Here is a 20,070-nt window from a genome sequence, read left to right on the forward strand (position 1 = left end):
AATGTGTCTTTTTTGTGTCTTTTTCCTCCAGTTTGGTTTATGATGGATGCATTGCATCAGCGTTTGAAGCTGGAGCCTGTGATGTGGTGCAGGGCAGATGTGTGTGTGTGTGTTTTATACTCTAAGCTCTTATGTGATTAATAATCATGTCATTCATTGTTATGTAGCCTCGAGGCTCTGACTTACAGTTCAAATCTTAAACCGTTATAAAAAATAATTTAACAGTCATTTCCAATAATTAATCCGTAAATTCCTGTTTAACAAATACCACGTTAAGGTATCATTTGTTATTATATAGTAAACGTTGTCATTTGTTTTGCTAATGTACGTTCAATTATTTTTTATGAGCGAGTCTTGTTCCTGAGTTTTCAGAGAACACAGTGTGTTCTTCATTTCTGCAGTTATAGGCTACAATATTAAGTTAACTTTGAAAACCTGCTGCTAACGAGGACAAAATAAATCAAAACCATGTTCATGAATTAAAACGTTTATTGAGCTTTTTACGTGCTTGGCACCTGTATTTACATTTTTTTTTTAAATGCCTCAAAAAAAAGAATTACTTTGCCATTTCCCTTTTTTTCACACATTTTAAAACAGATTGGCCAGTAAAATTGTTATATTGCTCAGCACTTAAATACATATCTCTACAACACACCAAAACATACTTTAATTTCTCCATCTGCTATTGCTTCTTTAATAACTTTTTCACACAACAACTTTTAAGCTTATGTTATTGATTGCATTCGCCATCTTATATATATGCTAAAAAACATAATCCACTCAAAAATAGTGAAGCCATTCCAGTCTATGAGGGTAAGGGGTTGATGAAGTCCACATGTTTCCACACATACTTCATCCTGTGTGGAGCAGTGAGTCCTGCAGAGATCTTGTCCAGTTGTCCCTTTCATTTCAGGCAAACTTCAGACCATGGTGGCAAACCGCTGACCTCCAGACGATTTGGCACAAGTGCTGCGTGAAGAGAAAACTCCTGGATCACAGTGAAGATTCTTTGGTTGCAAAAATGTCTTGACTGCAAGGCCTTCGAGTCCCAAGAGTGTCCCTTGAAAAGAGCGTTGCTACTATTGCACTGTAACAGCTTCACAACTGATAATCCCTTCTGAACTGGAGCATGTGGGCTCCTTTATCACAATCTGAGTTTGGTTGTTTCTCTCTTGTCGGTAAGAGTAAGAGAGTCAGGTTGCTGTCTCTATATTCACTTCATAATACAAAGATAATTAAATAATAGTTTTGACTCCCTCTATAATGCTTTGTATGTTGTGGAGTGTCTTTAAAAACAAATGATGTCCTTTTCTGAAAGGCTTGTTTCGTACCTCAGTACATAAGCGCTTCATGTAAAAACACCGGTCCAACATCAACGCCACACCGGGTTTATAGCTTTCCAGCTGAAAGACTTTAGAAACATGGAGGACTGTGAGGTTCAATCCAAGTTTCTACACCATGTGCATGGACATCTGAGAGGAGGAGCCATACTGACGTCCATCGCAGGAGCTGCCGCCCTGCTGGCCGCCGCTGTTGTTGCCGATCATGTGCATAGTGTCCATGTTCCCGTTGGACAGGTACTGGCGCTCGGCGAAGGCCCCGGCTGAAGACGAGGAGCAGAGCAAACCTCCCTGAGGCTTCTCGGGGCTGGCAGCCAGGCGAGGGGAGGTGGGGAAGTTGTATCCGTACAGGTTGTAAGGGTTGTGCAGGGAGAAAGCGTTGTAGGAGCCCTGCTGCACGTGGTGGTGGCCCCCGCTGAACATGTGGGGGGAAGGGGAGGATCCTGATGAGGAGGAAGGGGCGGAGCCTGAGCCTCCTCCGGCCTGCATCACGTACTGGAGCTGCGAGGCCGGGAAGGAGCCCAACTGACCGCCATAGGCATCCATCTTTCCTCCAGAGCCGCCACCACCACCGCCGCTCAGGGAGGCGTGAGGGCCGCCCTGCATGCCAGCAGCGATCAGGGAGGAAGTCCTCTGCGGCAGGAAGGATTCAGAAGGCTGCCCCGAGGCCACAGCGCCCCCTGCAGCCTGGAGGCGTCCGTAGGAGCTGTCGGCCAGGCCGCCGTAGCCCTGCAGAGCGGCCATGTTGCTGCGAGCGCAGGCCGGGTACTCGGACAGGCCCAGGTTGCAGAGCTGACTCTCCCTGCAGCCCACATTGAAGGTGTTGGGGGCCAGGTGGAAGGTGGGAGGGGAACAGGAGGGAGACAGGAGGTGAGCCGCACCAGAGGGGGAGGGGGTTCCTGTGCTGGAGGTGGTGGGAGAGGTGCCTGTACTTCCACCTGGAAAACACAGATACAGTGAGAGTGAACACAGGGGCATATAACAGAAGAGCACTTGAGCACATACAAACTACATATACACGTTTTCATAAAGATTATAACTGGAGAGTCCAAAAGGCACTTCTATTGTTCGGGGTTTGTTTCATCTTCGGATTGAACATTTAATAAAATGTATTATTAACATTTTTCATTGTGAGAAGGTTACTTCCTGTATACACTTTAAATACTAAAATCTATTTGGAAGGATTTTAAGGTTGTACATCAAATTACTCCAAGTTATTTGAAAATCAACCATAAAAAACTGGAGCATGTGAACGTTTTATCGTACAACAGCTTTATTTATTCTACATAAAATAAGAAGCTATAAAAGTTAGGCAATAGCTCAAACTTTTTTTTTTTTTTGATATGATGGAAAAGTGACATGAATCCCCTCCGGCCTCTGACCTCCCTGTGGAGGAGATCAAGAAACAAACAGGATTTCCCTGTGGAGAGGAATTAGAGTTAGCCTCTCAGAGCCAGACCTCCACATCCTCTGTGCCCTATGGCAGAGCTGGAGAAATGTATTTCACGTGTTGTGGTTAATGGTTGCAATGTCTATTTAAGACTGAATGTAATGTTTTCAGAGCACTTTCTAATTTTAAGATCGGATTTTGATCGTTTTCATATTTTTTATTGTCATATTACCTCATCCAATATCTTAGAAAATGTTATTGCCTTCAAGACTGAATTAGTTTATAAATGTACTATTGTATTTCCACTAAATGAACCAAGGTAAGTTTTAACCAGATTCTTCATCATAGTGTGTATCTGTAAGTTTGAGTGTGTGTCATCAATGGGAGCATTTCCAAGTGGTGCCCATGCAATGGCTCAGATTAAGCTACATTACAAATGTAACCTTGTTGTTCCACTTGAATATTTTCAAACTCCTAACTTGTGCCTAATTGCAGGACCTTACTATTTGAAAGTTTGGATAAGAGATCATGAATCATGACATACAGTGTATTGCTGGTATGTGGAGAAAATATGGCTTCAGTTTGACCATGTCTGGTCAACAGAGCCGCCCCACATCCGCAGGTCCTTTCTTTAATAAAAAGTGGCGGACTCTTAAGAGTTTGGACATGTACTGTAGTGATTCAGCTGAAGGGGGCTGGCACAAATCGTATCCAGTAAGTCTAGCCCTTTCAGAGTGAAATGATAGCTGTGGGATATCAATCACATATTTCTCTATTAATGAGAATTTGGCCGGGGTTCATCTCGCTGTTGAAGAAATTCGGTTTGAACCCGGAATGGGGAGGAGGCATAACTAAATAATCCAGGACTCGCTTGGCTTGGGTTCTGATTTTGCACCATATGCCTTCGATAATATCGCTTCAGAAGATGAGGGAGGGGGCTTGTGGGAAGGGAGAGAAATAAAAGAAAAAGGGGGGAGATGTATGAGAAAAAAGAGAGGAGGGAAGAGAGGACTGTAGTTTGGTGATGTCATGTTTTCCTCTGGTTAAAAGGGCTCGAGGTGCTTCAATGCCGAGGGGGAATAGTTGATTACTCGAAGGGAAAAGAGTGTGTTGTGCCATAAGGGCAAAGACACACTTACACATACTGTGACACAGGGTTCACTGGCGGTGCAAGGACTTTGATTACTTCCTAAACACTTCGGAGGAGTTTAATGATAACAAATAAACGTCCCTCTGCTCAGACAAAATACGGAGCATCACGTCATATTGACCTCTCCGGAGGTGACTGAGATAGGGTCTGTGAGGAAACTTAAAAAGTGGCGTGGGCCTTGACACGAGCCATGACTAAGACCCTATGCTGGCCCCTGCTGACGGTGACTCGTGTCGCGGAGCCGTCCAAGAGCCCCGGGGTTTGTTTAACGATTTTATTTTCAAAAGCCGCGCGTGATGTGAAAAGTTCAGCAGACGCCTTCAGAGCTGCCAGAGCAGCAGCGTATGGCCAAGCTCAAATAAAGGACAACCATTGCTGATGTGGTGTGTGGTGATATATGCAGGGGAAAGAGTTCAGGTTGGGACAGTATGCTCCAATTACCGCTAATTACCGCTAGCCATTAAATATACAATGTTAAATAACTTTACCTTGTTATAAACTTACAAACACTATGTTGCTTAATTAGGAACAAATGATACCATGTTTAAGTTAATTGCTATAATTGTTGTTGTTGTAATGGATCACAAGAATAACCATCCATTGTTTTGTGCCAACAAATGAACACAGTCACATCTGTAAAGGGGGTATAAAGCTTTAATGGCAGCAGTGAGTATTATGGGATACCACAGTTGTGCTTAAAGTGGTCGCCAAGAATTCAGATCACATTAAAACGAAGAATAGCTTAGTTTCTCTTTAATCCACAACACTGGAATAGATTTAAATCAGTGGCTACTAAAATAATGGGTTTTTTTGTAAACTGTTTTAGTATTCTCCCATACGAGTTATTTAAAGGGTAACACGCTGATCTAATGGGGCCTCTAATGTGTCGTAAAAATGGTTTATTCACATCATATGTATGTACAACTCTAACAACAGTTTTTAGCAATGTGCCTAGCATATCTGGGATCAGTTATTCAAGTGGAGACATAGAGACCACGTTCTTGTTTTGGTAAGAAATCTGTCTTTTACTATTCTGCACAAAATCTCGTTAAAAAAAAAAACTTAATATAAAAGAAGTAGAAAGAAAAGCCTGAGGGGGAATTTGGAGTTTGTCGATTTGTCATCGTGTGAGCACATTTTTTAATCACACACCTTGCTGTTTCTGCATGTTGGTGAAGTCTTCAAACGTGAGGGTCCTCACAGGAGGTCTCCAGAAAGCGTAGGTCTCCATGATCGCCTCCAGGCCGGTCCTGACGAAGAGACGAGCAGAGAGAGACATTTAAGGATATCAAAAGAAAAGGGAAATGGGACAGTTATGATATCTGCATGTGTGTGTGTTGACCAGATGACAGGAACAGAGAAAGAGTTTGATGGAGAGAGTGAGACAGAGAGGGAAGATTTCATTGTTGATGTTTTGCTAGACGGGAAATTATGAGTTGTTCTAAAATCTCGCCTGTCACCAAAGGAAAAGGCAAAACCTATTTGTAGTATTTTTGTTAATAATCATCATATTAATATATAGATTTGAATTTTGATGTTTTACCTCTTATTTAATGTCAAATGTTGCCTTCAACCAGGACCTGTATCATCACAAGATAAGTGTACATTTTTGACTGTGTGTGTGTGTGTGTGAGAGAGAGAGAGAGAGAGAGAGAGAGAGAGAGAGAGAGAGAGAGAGAGAGAGAGAGAGAGAGAGAGAGAGAGAGAGAGAGAGAGAGAGAGGTGGGGGAGACTGGAGTCCTGCTCTGAGGAAACTGGAGCCATTAAAAAGGAGCAGGTTTTAAGTGTGCACATAAATCTGGGTGACGTTTCATCTTGAATCTGTACACGGTTCTCCTTCCTGCCTGATTTACTTCCCTGCAGGCCGCTCGGCCCCGTCACTTCTCACCGTGTTATTTTAGGACCGTGGCAGCTCGTTAGTGTGCCATGCTAATCGCCATCACTGCACACACACACACACACACACACACACACACACACACACACACACACACACACACACACACACACACACACACACACACACACACACACACACACACACACACACACACACACACACACACACACACACACACACACACACACACACACACACACACACACACACACACACACACACACACACACACACACACACACACACACACACACACACACACACACACACACACACACACTGCGGGACCAAAACACAACAAATGAGCTGTATCCCTCCGCTGCAGGCCATAAAGCCCGGTCACCAGACTGCACCATAATTTAGAGCGGGGGAGAGATCTATATTAAGAAGCTGTTAGCAGAGTCAGAAAAAGGAAAACAAGCTGGAGCTTAATCCAGGGATTATTGGTGCCGGTTTGCCCTTTACATTCATTCTGATTTCCAACTTAATGTGGAACTAGTCGGTAATGCTCCACAGGATGCAGACACTCTTAATCCAAAGAAGGGGCTGTGTTTTCATGCATGCTTTTCTGGATGTCTGTTAATAAGCTCATTTCCTAAACTAGTATAAAGTGAGTTATGTTTAACAGACGTGTGGCAGAAAAGGTGTCACGGCTGTTTTAATGTTTGCAGCCAGCACTTTAACGTTTGCATTCTGGCTGAATTGACTGCAAAAAGGTCGGTAAAGACAGTTGTTTTACTTTAGGATGAACATTTTTATGAATTATCTTACATTTCCTCATAAATAATGATCGATAAATATCGTAAATAAATGGTTATTAACCGGCATTTTCCTTAGGTAAATTGAACCTGTAAATGTAATGCTTCATTTTTTATTGAATGAGGTAAATGCAGAGTCTTCACTACAGAATCTACAGAATACCGAGGTAAACTGAATATTTTCGTACACAAGATTTAAGATAATCGCACTAGTTAGATGTTTTAATTGCAACTATTTGTTTTCCATCAGAATTACTATCTGGTTCTCTGAGCTCACTTTTGTCGAGTGATATATTCTCTGCCTTTTCTTTGTGATTAACCTTTGGCCTTTTTCATACAATTCAGCTTCATTGTAACTAGGATCATTTCAACAAGCCAAACCAAGGCAACCAAACATTTCCAAACATGACAGATATGTTGGCGCACTCCAGGGAATACAAAAATTTGATCTGATAACTGTGCGGCCAAAAAGTCTTTGGCTTTAAATACCTCAATGGATATGCTAATTCAGAGTGAATGTGACGCTGTCTGACAGGATGGAAAACGTTTTATATATCTTTTTAAGTTCTTCAAAAGGAATATAAATGTAGGAAATAGACTATTGGTTTTTACGCCTACAATTTCTGGAACAAAAGCTGATTTTAAAAGGATAACATTAGTCTGCTACGTTTTCTAATTAAACTAAGCTTTAGTCACAGCTTGGTCTTGGCTCCTGTGTGATCACATTCAATATTCACACACGTATTCTATCAGTTTATAATTGCTCAACATAACGACTGTTACTAATACCTTTCTCTTTGGGACCTGACATTAACAGTGTTGCAGCCAAACTGATACGTTTCTTACTGTACGTGATCTTATTAAACTCCTAAATCACCATCATTATCAGAAGCAGCAGCAGCAGTGTAGGGGTCAGGGGTCGGAGCTGCAGCTCACTAACAATATGCAGGAATGATCAAAGATGAAGAAACGCAGAAAGGCCTTTTAAGGTGACACTGAGTTTTCACTGTAAAGTCTCTAAAGCTGGTATTAAACCCGAACAAAACAACATGGCTGACGTGAAGGCATCCCGAGCCGTACGTGAGTATAAATTAATTGTCTCTTCCTCCAGAAGAATATCTCATTCCCCCGTTATCTTTTCATCTGTAGCTTTTCTGCAATGAAATACTAATGCCAGTTCATAAATCAAACAGTCTATTGTTGGAAAAATGAAAAAAGATGTCTCAAATATCTGTGTGCCAATAATGCAGACCAGATGGAGGGCGCTGCTTTCATGTGCACCCCCCCCTCTCCTTCCTCCGCAAATGTTATATATGATAATTCAGAGACGGAGGGAAAGGCAGACGAATTAAGAGAGGAAGGAAAGAAGGCAGAGAGTCCAATAGGAGCGCTCTCTCTGTGGGTGTGTTTGTGTGTGTGTTACTTCCAGGCTTTATGATGTTTGACAGGAAGTGGAGTGCTAAGATATCAAATATTTCCTGTTTGAGTCTGATGGTGATTTATGCAGAATGACTCACTGCTCAGACAGGGTGTTGATAACCATGTTAGCAGGGATTTTGTAATTCACAGGTCAAAATATGTCTACAGTACATCTGTGGGGCTAAATAAATATGACACTGCTTTGGATGCTAACATGTAAGTATTGTTTGGAATTTGAATGGGTGTGTTTCATTCTGCAGGAGCTCCTAAATATCTAAATACTCGATGTGGTTTTATATAATTAAGCGTAGAGAAAAAAAGGCTCCCCCGATATCGCTGAGGGGCGGAAGCTACTGTATCGTAAAGGACATCTGCACAGTTAAATTGTCCAAAAATAAATTGTCACCTGTAACTTTTTGCAAATGAAAATACATTTTTGCACAGATTTATTTCATAATAGTTTAAATAATAGTCCTATTTTTTGTCCTTTTTCTTACATTTTCTCTTCTCTTAATTGGTTTTATGTATGCACCATACTCAAGCAAATTATTATTAAAACTAATTGGCAATAAATGTGTTTCTGATCCTGAGATATTAACTATTATGTGTGCTGATTGTATTCGTCTCTTATGCTGGTTAGAACTCGTGACAGTGTACTGTATGTAATGAAATCTGTCGGATGTTGTGCTGAAACAACAATTAACAGGTGAAATGTGAATCTTATCTGATTAATTAAGCCCCACATCCACGTTCTGCCTTTTCCTTGATGTACATTTCATGAGATGAATGAGACACGGTGGTGGCGAAGTCCATAGGGACTTGGCTTGGCAACTGTAAGGTCACCAGTTCAAGTCCCGGCAAGACCAAGTGCTACCGAGGTGTCCCTGAGCAAGGCACCGTTACCTACACTGCTCCCTGGCAGATAAACCATGTTGTTACATAGTACTGTGTAATGGCAATAAAAGTAACAGAATGAAAGAGAGTTAAGAGGAGAAGTGTCTCTGCCTGTGCTGCAAATCTGGAGACTTTCTTTCTTGGCATCAGACAAAGCAGCTGTTTTTATATGGAGCAACATGTGGTACTAAGTGCTATATTCAGACCATTAGTTCCACATTTAAAGGTCACACAGATCAAAACAAATAATAGTCCTTTTATGTAGCAAGATTAAAAACGATATAGAGGGTTTGGTATACAGATGCTGTGAAGACGTACCTGTTTCGGCCTGAGTCTCTGAATCCTTTGGCAAACGGGTTGCGGTCGATCTTTAGTCTGGTGATCTGCGAACAAGAAGAATGTGGAAAGGAGATGTTTGTGATTATTTGAGCTTAACATGGCTTTTCAAAAACACTCAAATGTGCCAACATTTCTGTGCTTTTCCACAATAGTATTTGTCTCCTAAACTAGGGAAGTTCCTTTAATGCCATGTAGTATTGACAATGAGTCTAATCATTCAAATGCTAAGATTTGGTAATAAAAGCAAACTGTATTGCATTTTGATCAATTTGAATTTGAAGTTCTTTGGAGACAAGGCCATGACCAAAGTAGTTAAACTGTGGATTGCATGTTAAAAAATGTTGCTGTTTGTTGAGGGTCTTTTTATTTTGACTTTGGCTTATCAAAGTGATTCTAAATGTTAACATATGTACACAGAATGCTGTGGTGACGGATACAATTGCAAACATTCAACCATTTTTGAAGGACGAGTTGCATGAATAAAATGTGTTTGCAAAGAACACAGAATTTGTATTATTGTTTGAGATTGCAAGATGTACATTTGTGGGGTGGCTTCCTTTAATTGGATTAGATGTAAGTTGCTCACCTGTTGGTTCTGGTAGGCAGTGACGGTGGTGAACACGGTCTCGGGGAAGCTGAAGGTCTTCACTCCCTCCCCGCTCGGCACCGGCTTGTTCTGAGACAGCTCGCTGCTGAAGTCCTTCCTGATCACATGAACACGAGGCTGATACTTGTGCATGGAGTGCAGGATGATCTGAAACATGTGAAAGAGAAGAAGGTGAAGCACAGCTGATGTTTTTGTGAGAATATTTTTTAAAGAAACTAAAATGACAAAGGACAACTTCCAGAGTGAGAACATGTTGCTTGTCTGTTTTGCGTGTGACACACACAAATATCCGGAAAAATAAGTATATATTTGAATATTACTTCCAAGTAACAGTTGAGGTTTCATTTGAAAAAGATGTCAAACTTCTGACAGTTGGATGAGATTTCTACAGACCCCGGGAGAGAGAAATACAAAATATCAAAGCTAGGATGAAGTCATTTGTGGTTACGAGATGTTATCGACTTTTTGACATGTCAATTTGAAGTCCTTCAATAAATGCACTGTGACTTTATGAGAAAGGCGGGTCTGTTATGCCGGGTCTCTGTACAAACATATCTTGTCGGCACAAATGAAAACGTGTGGCCTTGATTTATTCTTATGTCTTCTCCAATGTTCCTTTGGCTTTAGTAAGGATTAGTCATGTTGTTGTGAAATAACAGATGGTTAGGAAGTCAGTTAAGTGGCCTTCATGAATAAAGTAGATACGTATCAGAGGTCTGTACTGCCCGCATGTGTGAAATGTGTCTCTAAACCTTTCAAAAAGTCTTTGTTTCCCCTCTTTGCAAACACACAACACTACATGCAAGTTTCTTGTAACGTCAATTATCTCGACGGCTTCTCTTTGAGGGCCACGTGACATGAAGCGGAAACCGAGTTCACACCGCGATGACGATGCCGCGGGGCAGAGGATTATTTCACAGCAGAGCGAGGCGTCAGACGGACCCAGCCTCGCCTCGGGGCCTCGGTCTGCTCTTGATTAATCAGAGAGTGAGAAAATCTACCCAGAGCCAAACACACCCCGACCCCCCCCCCCCCCCCCCCCCCCCCGACTCTGCTACAACAGAGGGGGCTGTAATCTGCAATCCTTGTTTTACACTTCGCCCAGAGACCACCTGTGGACCCAACTGTGTGCAGTTTTACAAGAAAAGGAAGAAATACTTTTACATTTAAAAGAATTGTACTCCTAAATGTAAAAGAACAATCGGAACTTCGAGAAATAAATCAGCCTAAATGATAAGGGGACACATTATTCTCATTTAAGAGTGTGTGGGAGATGAACACACCGGGATGTTAGCCTTTGCAGACCCTTGACATGTACCAACACCTATACAACACACTCCAGGAAAGGGATAACCCCCAAAAAGCACAATAGGGGCTCTTTCTACTTAGACCTTGCTGTGATGAGACATGAGTTTTGCTACAAAAGAACTTCAAGACAACAAGTGCTACAGCAAAGAACAGAAAAGCTTTTATGAAGTGAATTCAGGTTGAATCGCAGTCATGTTTTGATAATGGAGATTTCAAACACACACACACACAGCTGCCTTGCGGCCCAGAGGAGTCATGCTTGAGTCCCTGCTCGGCCTGAGGTGATGTTCAGTCAGAGCGGATCACACATCGCTGAACAAACGCCGCAGAGGGCAGCCAGAGGACATCAGCTGACAGTTGTTCACGCTCAAATACAATTAGGATAAATAAGTGATGTTTTCCTTTTCATGCTCGTAATGACGTCCGTTTAACCCACTTTGAAAATCCTATGGACATTCAATGTAACACATGTGTCTCCATGAAGTCAAATCCAATCACATTTAGTTCATAAAGCCCTGACTACACAACAGTGTGGCCTTCACTGATTTTCAAGCACAGTTAAAAACACTGTAATGACCATGGAAATGCAGTGACCAAAGCAATAGTTATGTCTTTTGAAATGAAATCCTGTTTCAGCCAAGAACTCTCACTTTGGGTCACCAATAGAGACCCGAAATGAGAATAACACAATATACCGCTGACATGTTCAAACAAGAATCTCTGAGGGGTCAGATTCACTGCATTGAAGAAAAACAGACAAATGTTGAAAGCAGACTTTGTAGAAAACCCATTCAGCTGAGTTTTAAACGATCTCCCACAAAAGCTTTGATTACAATGCAATGGATCATTAACAACAAAGCAACTCTGAAAGAAATGTTTTGGCCGGTCCAGAACGCTGCAGAATTTTATTGGATTTTCCCACAGAGCGGAGAAGACGGACGGGAAATGGACGAGAGGAGAGAGTGACAGCAGCGTGAGGCGGATCTGGACACACGAGAGAGAAGCCTGAGACCAACGAGGCGTCACAAATACTTTAAAGTGCTTAAAGTGCGAAGCCTTCTGTGTGCAAATCACATGACAAAGCTGCTTGATTGTCTTCAGATTATGGATGAAAGAAAACACAAATCTTGCCTCAAGCAGCTGCTTTCCAACTTCTCTGATGTGCTGTTTTAAATAAACTCTCCTTGATACTCCATACCGGGAAATGTCCTGTACTTTAATTCAAGTGCGAAATAATTTAAATATGAAGTATTTAACTTGTTTTTTAATCAATAAGGCTGTTTACTCAATTAGCGGGGGACATAGAGTAGAAATTAGAGATTTACATTTAATGTTTTTAACTTTTGCAGTTTCTTTCACAACCCTGTCTCTACTAGAAATGGTGTAGTCCTACTTGAACATACAGTTATCTACAAAAGGGAGTACAATTGTTTTTCAAATGACTGGTTAAGTTCTGAATCTCCTCTAGGGCAGGGGTGTCAAACTCAATTTCTTCACGGGCCACATCAGCATTATGGTTGCACTCAAAGGGCCGGTTGTAACTTTAAGACTATATAAAAATACATATATAAATATTTAATATATATAAAATAATATTATTGCCTCTGCATTGGATTATTATCAGATAGGGTAATAACTTCATAATTAACTACGTCTGAAAGCAGAAGTCTAGGGCAAATCATTGCAAGTCTCTTCACTGAGAATGTTACAAAATTATTTAAAAAAAAATCTAATTCTGAGAAAAAGGCAATTTCTAAGAAAAAATGAATATTTTGAAAAAAATAAGTCAAATTCTGAGAAAAAAGTCAAATTTTAGATGCATTGTGGGACATGTAGTTTATGGGCAACGTGCTTCTGTAAATCGGCATACCCGTATAATAAACATATTATATTCTTTGTAAGCTCTTGAGGGGCCGCATTAAATGAAGTCGCGGGCCGGATTTGGCCCCCGGGCCTTGAGTTTGACACCCCTGCTCTAGGGTGTTCAAGTTGTTTGTTGCAGTTAATGGTAAAACCTGCAACGATCATCACAAACTAGTGGAGTCGCTGTTTATCAGTCAAGATGTGCATAATAAAAAAAATGGTTTTCTCACGGACTCTGCTTCTGTTTTGCTTAATGACTAACGACATGTCTGTTTCTAATGAGGCATCCATTTGACGACACAGGATGAGCGAGGAGTGTTGAGCTCTCCCGCACAGATAGCTCTGAAATGTATTTCCTTTAGCCTCTAAACTACCTCAATGGAAAACAAAACCTTCAAAGTGAACAGCAGTGGAGGAAAGACAACCTCCCCACACCCTGCATGTGAATCCTCACCGACTAACCATCCACGTGTTTTTACGTTTACCAACTGAACGCTGATCATCTGCAAGGCTTTTTTTACTCTAAACTGGAGGCCGTCTTTTGGTCACAGCACTGGAAACATCACTACGCCGCTCTTGTAATCATTTGGCACATCCGCTCTGAGAGTAAATTGATTTGCAGCGGATCCTTATGCACCAATATCTGCTCGAATCAAAGCTTCCTAAATATCTGGACAGGAGCCATCTTCATCTGTTTCCACGCTCCAAACAGAGCTAAGACTGTCCTGGGTTTGCTATCAATTCAATACGCTTTAATTTCCATAAAAAATGAAACTGCAACGAATACTCTGAGTACCTTTACTTTGTGCAGATCATAATGAAAGGAGCTTTGAGTTATAGTTTTAATATTACTTGAAGTCGAGATTTTTGTTAGATTTATGTGGTCCTTAAAATTTGGTTTTATTTGTTGTAACGACCATTTAAGGGCGGAACAATGTGTTCTCAATACAGGCACAGCATGACCTTAGAGTTTAAATCATGTGAAGGTGGAGTCAACGATGAAAAAGAAATACTGTATTTTGAGTTAAATGTTGTTTTTCTCTTGTGTTTAAAGCTACATACATGTGTATCTGGCCGCTAGGGGGGAAAAAGAAATGTAAAAAATAAGCAGACAGCGACCATATCATTTGGCTTTTACGGTTTTTATGGCTGACGCATTCACCAAGAGAAGCCTATTCACGCATTCATCAGATATCCAGCAACTTTAGGGTCGATTGGACATTTCTTCTCACCTAATGGATTAAAGTCCAATATACATGTTCCTTTTTTCCTTTGATTTGTTCTCCACTAACTCCTGGAAATTAGCATGCTAACACTAGACCCTCAGGAACTTTTTTAAGAGTTTTTCAGATCTTTTATGCTCAAAATAATTGTATTGCTGCACAGAGGACCATTATATTACAGTTTAGTCATTTCAAGAAAAATATATTTTAATATTTAGCAGACTGTTTTTGTACCTTTCATTCGTGGAGCCTTTTTAAACATAAGGGGCAATTTAAAGCTAATAATCAAAAGCTAATAACGTTTTCTTCCATCTTATATTGCCCTGTTCCCATGAAAGTATAAAAGTGCAAATAAAGGACTCAGTTTAGCATGCTGATTAAACATAAGGAAGTCAGTAAATCAAACAGATTGTGGTCTAACTGTTTCACCTATGAGACCCACATTGCAGATCTAGAGCCGCCAAGAACCAATAAGAAGCGTACTTGGGCTCACCACCTCTGTTGCTGACTGGCTGCAGGCGAGGCAGTAAATCAGGAGGATTGTGGTCAGAATAAAAGTTTAGCTCAGCGGTGCGGCTGCAAATCAAATTCAATCATTAAGTGACTTTAATGAAACCATTTTTATTACAAAATGCTCTACAGAGCCATGAAGGAAATGAACATTATATATTAAAACAAGGGCACGGGTTCAAATCCCAGACCTCTAATACCTCTCCACGCTAATCCTCAAACCTAATAACATCCAGTCAGGGTGGACCATCTTCAGAACGAGAGTGTGGGAGGGCAGGCTGTCATGTAGTGCAGGAAATCAGTCTCATGGCTCCATGACTCATGAATGCATGAAGTAACGTGTCGACTTTCCTTTCAAGCAAACGCATCAAAAACATCTCAATCCAAGAAACTGCCTCACGGCTCCAGCAGTGCATTCATTTCTGCAGAGCATGAAGTATATAGCAGGAAAATGAAGCTAATAAATCACAGCTTGAGCGTTTACTCCCAGAGCATTTTACCCAAAAAAGAAAATTGGATCATCTTGTTGCAGGTTCCAACGCAAGGTCAGTCTTTTATTTTAACTGATGATTCTGTCGGTCCATGATTCAACAGTTATTGTAAACGTGTTCAATTTAGGTGATTTGTGAGGTGTGTAAAACATGAAATATTAAACCACGTTAACCTCATTGAAAGATTGTTATGTTGCCTTTAAGTGAAGCAAGAAATATCAGAATTATGAATGAATAAACAAGCAACACATGCAGACGAGAAAGTAACCATTATGTATTAACTATGATATATTTGAATGATTTAAATTGTTTCTGTTTGGATCTGCAATGCTACAAAAAATAAAATATCAAATTAATAAGTCAATAAATGTGTAATCTATCACTTATGTTCCCCTGTCATGGGAAGTATTAGCATGTTCCACATTAATATGGAGGTATTTTAGGACACTAATACATTTTAAAAGAACTATTTAAATAACCTTGCTTCACTTAATGCTGTAGAGAAAAAGCCACCAGAGATAAACGTGTATTCTGTGCTGTTGGGCTACATCAATGAGATTTGATTGCCTGATTGATAATATTAAATGATCTAAATATGGTCCCAAGTCATATGTAAACAACCTAACAACATGTTCATGTGTGCAGCTTTCAGTAAAAGCTCTCAGAAGACATTAAAGAGGTGTCTTACGTGTCCCTGGTCATCCAGCTCGTTGTTGGTGAGTTTGAGTTTGTCGAAGCTGACCACCTGTCTCGTCCAGGTGTCTCCGGAGGCCAGGGAGTCGGGGTGGATGTACGCCCTCGGAGGGACCGGGGAGTCGGCGTTTCCTGCCACCATCCACTTAGAGCTGTGGTACACATACCTGCAGGAGGAGATGAAGGGGAAATATTGAGCAGCAAACCCACCATTAAAACAGGAAGGTATTGTTTTAAAAAAAACAGAATGAATTTGAACGATTACCCTCAATGCAAAAAGTAGATTTTCAACTGCACATAGAAACTTGACTGAATATTAACACAACGTTTGAGAATAAATTAATGATTAGTTTGGCTTATTTTCAGATAAAGAAAGTGATATAAACACTTACATAGCTGCCCATACCTTTATACCTATCCCTATAAACACTTGATTGACATAGTACACATGTTATTGTTTAAGTACTGCCAACTATATCAGTGACAGATAGCGTACCATTTTAGAATAACAACATTTTTGCAGATTTATTGGTTTTCTGTTTTCCTTTTTTGTACTTTTGGGAACATTGTTTTGTTTCATAGTTACTCTTCATGCTTTTGTATGATTTCATGTGAACCCCCCTACTTGCAGGAAGATCAGGCTCGAATGTATTCTGCATTTCCCATTTTGGGGAATAAGTGTGCGCTCTTTAATTTCAATTATTTGTAATGTTAATTAAAGGAAGCACAATGCTATCCTGCAACAGAGTTATTGCATTCATCATCCATGTTTTTATTCCACAGAAGGTCAGTGCACTCTGCAGGACTAATACTCCCTCGTCACTTTGCTGTTTTGAGACTCGTGGGTTACAATAAAGTTTGTTTTCATTTCTGCGAGCCCGGAGCTCCTCTGCTTGTTTCACTCAGTGGAAAACAAACTCAAAACACTCGGCCACGTTGCCACAACACCGGCTTTAAGAACTCATCTGTTATTTTTTTTATCGTGCTTGAAATTTCTATTCAAGCACATAAAATATTCCATATGCAGCCACACACTCGGCTGCATAGTTTCAATTAAGCTAAGTCATAATATTTTATGATGTTGTGTGAGTGCGGGGCGTCAGGGCGTCTCACCCGTTAAACAGCAGGGAGAGAGAAGAAAGGGAGACAGAGAGAGAAATGTACTTGTATTCTACGTTATTTCAAAACAAGTCCACAAACCACTGGTCAACACGGTGTAATGTTTTGTAAAAGAAAATAAATGGGGAAAGGAAAAGATGGAAGGAAGAAGTAGAGAATAAAAATCATGACAGTTATAGGGGTGTCAAGAAGGAAAGAGAAACTTAGGGAACTAAAGGTTTATAGGGAGGTAAAAGAAAGCGAGAGAAAGAACATTTTACTTTTTTACTTTTAAAACAAGTCCAAAAACCAACAGCGGGTTTGAAACATGAGAATAATAGTCAAAAGAGAAAAGTAAAGGATAAAAGGAGAAATGAATAAGAAAAGAGAGGACAGAGAAATTAAAACAAAGAGGGTCAAGAGAGAAAGAACATTTGTGATTTCCTTTATTTTAAAGCCACACACAGCCACTTAACGCTATATGTTCTTTAACAAAATGAAAATCAAAGCTGAAAAGAAAGGAAAGGATGGAAGGAAGGAAGGAAGTAGGAAAAGGGAACGTGCATGGGGAGAGAAAGAGAAGAAAGAAAGTACGACAGTCACCAAGAGACATGAAGAAACAAGAGACATGAAGAAAAGGGAAGTAAGATGGACAGGAAGATAAAAGGTGGAGTGGGAGAGGAAGAGGAAGAGGAGGAACATCACACAGCAGAGCGAGGTTGAAGAACAGCTGTTTGCTTTTAGTTTCGGCCCTGAAAGTGTTTTATCTGCAGCGTCTCTGCCAAAGTCATCACTGCTGAAACACGGCAAAACTCTCATTTGGTCCTTTTGTTATTACATCGAGGGGCTGAGCCACCCTGTCTCTCTCTCTCTCACACACACACACACACACACACACACACACACACACACACACACACACACACACACACACACACACACACACACACACACACACACACACACACACACACACACACACACACACACACACACACACACACACACACACACACACACACACACACACACACACACACACACACACACACACACACACACTCTCTACCACAACACACAGCTCACACAAAGTGTCTGGGGCGTTTCTGGAGATGTTGGCCCACCCTCGTGTCGCCATATTGGTGGTAAAGTTGGCTCCAGCTTAGTCTGTTCCTAGTATCACATTTCTAAACAAATCGAACTGATACCATGTGATTTGACTATAAATCGTTTTTTGAAGTCGGGCAACCCCTAATTTCCCAGTTTTACGACATTTCAATAAGTCTGACACAAAATAATCGGTACCACTTCACAATAAGACCACCTTTATAAAGGGTTTACGAATAGTTTGTAATTCATTTATTAATTAGTCTGTGAATACTTTATAAATCATTAATAAGCTTTTATAAGACATGAGATAAACAGGGCAACTGTGACCGGTTGCTTGTCAAATAGTGAGCCCACATTTATCTGTACTGCTAAGCCTTATATTGGCTACCTAGCTTGCTTCATCTTCTTCATCAGCCAGCATCCTGTAACTCATTAATAAATGGTGATTTGTTTCACACTTTACAACAAGGCTCCCTTTTGGCAGTTATAAATGGTAGTAACTCATTAATAAATGAGTTATAAGAGATGCCAAGAAACGTCAAGATGGAAGGGGGGGAATCAACTCAGTGAACACCAGATACCAAGGATGCTGGCGAAGAACATGAAGTAAGCTAAGTAGCCAATATAAGTTTTAGTCATCTTGCCAAATAGTGAGCCTGTGTTGATGTGTTTGAACTGGTTTATAAATGATTCTTAATTATTAATAAAGTGTTTACAACCTAATTAATAACCTATTTATAAGCCCTTTATGAATCCTTTATAAGGGTAGCCTTATAGTAAAGTGGTACCAAATAATCTGATACTCGACAAATGACCAAACCAAATGTGGCCTTGTTGAGTTGGAGAAGGTGCCTCTCACTTTTAGAAGTTTGTATCCAAAATCTGTCTTTTACTCATCAATGTCAGAAACAAGAAACAATTCCTAGTGAGAAATGTTAACTCCTTACGATTGGGCGAGTAAAACCCATTATCTGTATTTCATTAGAGTATTTATTCAGTTGTTAAGACCAAGACTGTATATATATATAAAGGTTAAGACACCAGAAACAATTTGTATGTTGTATTGGATAAGGTTTTTTGTGAACAACCTGATGTCTTATACACTTAACAACAAACCAACCACAGTTTTTCTCTGAATTATTTGGTAAACAATATACGCCATATGATATCATCAGAGACTCTTCGCACCCCAACCATACACTGTTGAACCCCCTACGTGGCACCCGCTCTGGGACACGCTACTGTAGCCTCCCGGGTAGAACAAACAGGACTACGCAAAGCTTCTTCCCTTCAGCAGTCAGACAATGAACCCCACGCTGTCCCATACTGCCTAGTCGTGTGCTGTGCTGAAGCGCAATTATACAGTACTGTATTCACTGTATTTATTATTATCTGTGTATTTATTCTTATTTATACATTTCCCATCTATTTACCTTTATTTTTGTATCATTTTGTGCACACTACTGATAATTGTGTATATAACTGACTGGTTTGCACTCTGGTTAAACCCTCCTTCATTTCGTTACACTGTGCTTGCATTTTGTAATGACAATAAAGTAATCCAATCGAAGTCATCACAGGAAGTCAGGTTTCACTTGACCTCTATGATAAAGCAATCATATGTCTTGCTTAATTGTAATTAGTGCAAATTAAGAATTAAAGTAAACTTTGTGTCACAGACCAATAGTCCTTATTGTAATATAAATCTGCTGGTTATAAGCCCTATTTGGCAAAGTGTCTTTACATCACTGAATCTTTTAATATTGAACTTTTCTGTTTACAATCTTTGCAACAAACTCTGTATCCAAACCCTTTTTCTGATACTAATAAAAAGTCCCGTTTGCCACTAAAGTCGGGTATTACCTTCAAAAGTTGTATAAAATGTATTAATATGAAAATGCCTCCGCGTGTATTGTAAGGTGATGAAATACGAGGCAATGAAACACAAGAAGGAAAACTTTAACTACCTGTTCTTTA

At 40.3% G+C, this 20,070-nt stretch overlaps 1 protein-coding gene across 1 annotated transcript in view; it reads right to left on the minus strand.

The window, feature by feature from the left end:
* Positions 1-471: 471 nt before the first annotated feature.
* The window catches only part of tbx15 (T-box transcription factor 15), a 34,470-nt gene continuing 14,871 nt past the window's right edge, over positions 472-20,070 (minus strand). Inside the window, exons 4-8 of the mRNA XM_079663848.1 lie at positions 15,881-16,052; positions 9,777-9,944; positions 9,170-9,234; positions 5,033-5,130; positions 472-2,278 (exon numbers count right to left, since the gene is read on the minus strand). Of these exons, the coding sequence (XP_079519974.1) occupies positions 1,452-2,278; positions 5,033-5,130; positions 9,170-9,234; positions 9,777-9,944; positions 15,881-16,052 (1,330 nt within the window). The 3' untranslated portion in view covers positions 472-1,451. The remainder of the gene's footprint in view (positions 2,279-5,032; positions 5,131-9,169; positions 9,235-9,776; positions 9,945-15,880; positions 16,053-20,070) is intronic.

The sequence above is a fragment of the Notothenia rossii genome (genome assembly GCF_949606895.1).
Source record: "Notothenia rossii genome assembly, chromosome: 2".
NCBI lineage: Eukaryota > Metazoa > Chordata > Actinopteri > Perciformes > Nototheniidae > Notothenia > Notothenia rossii.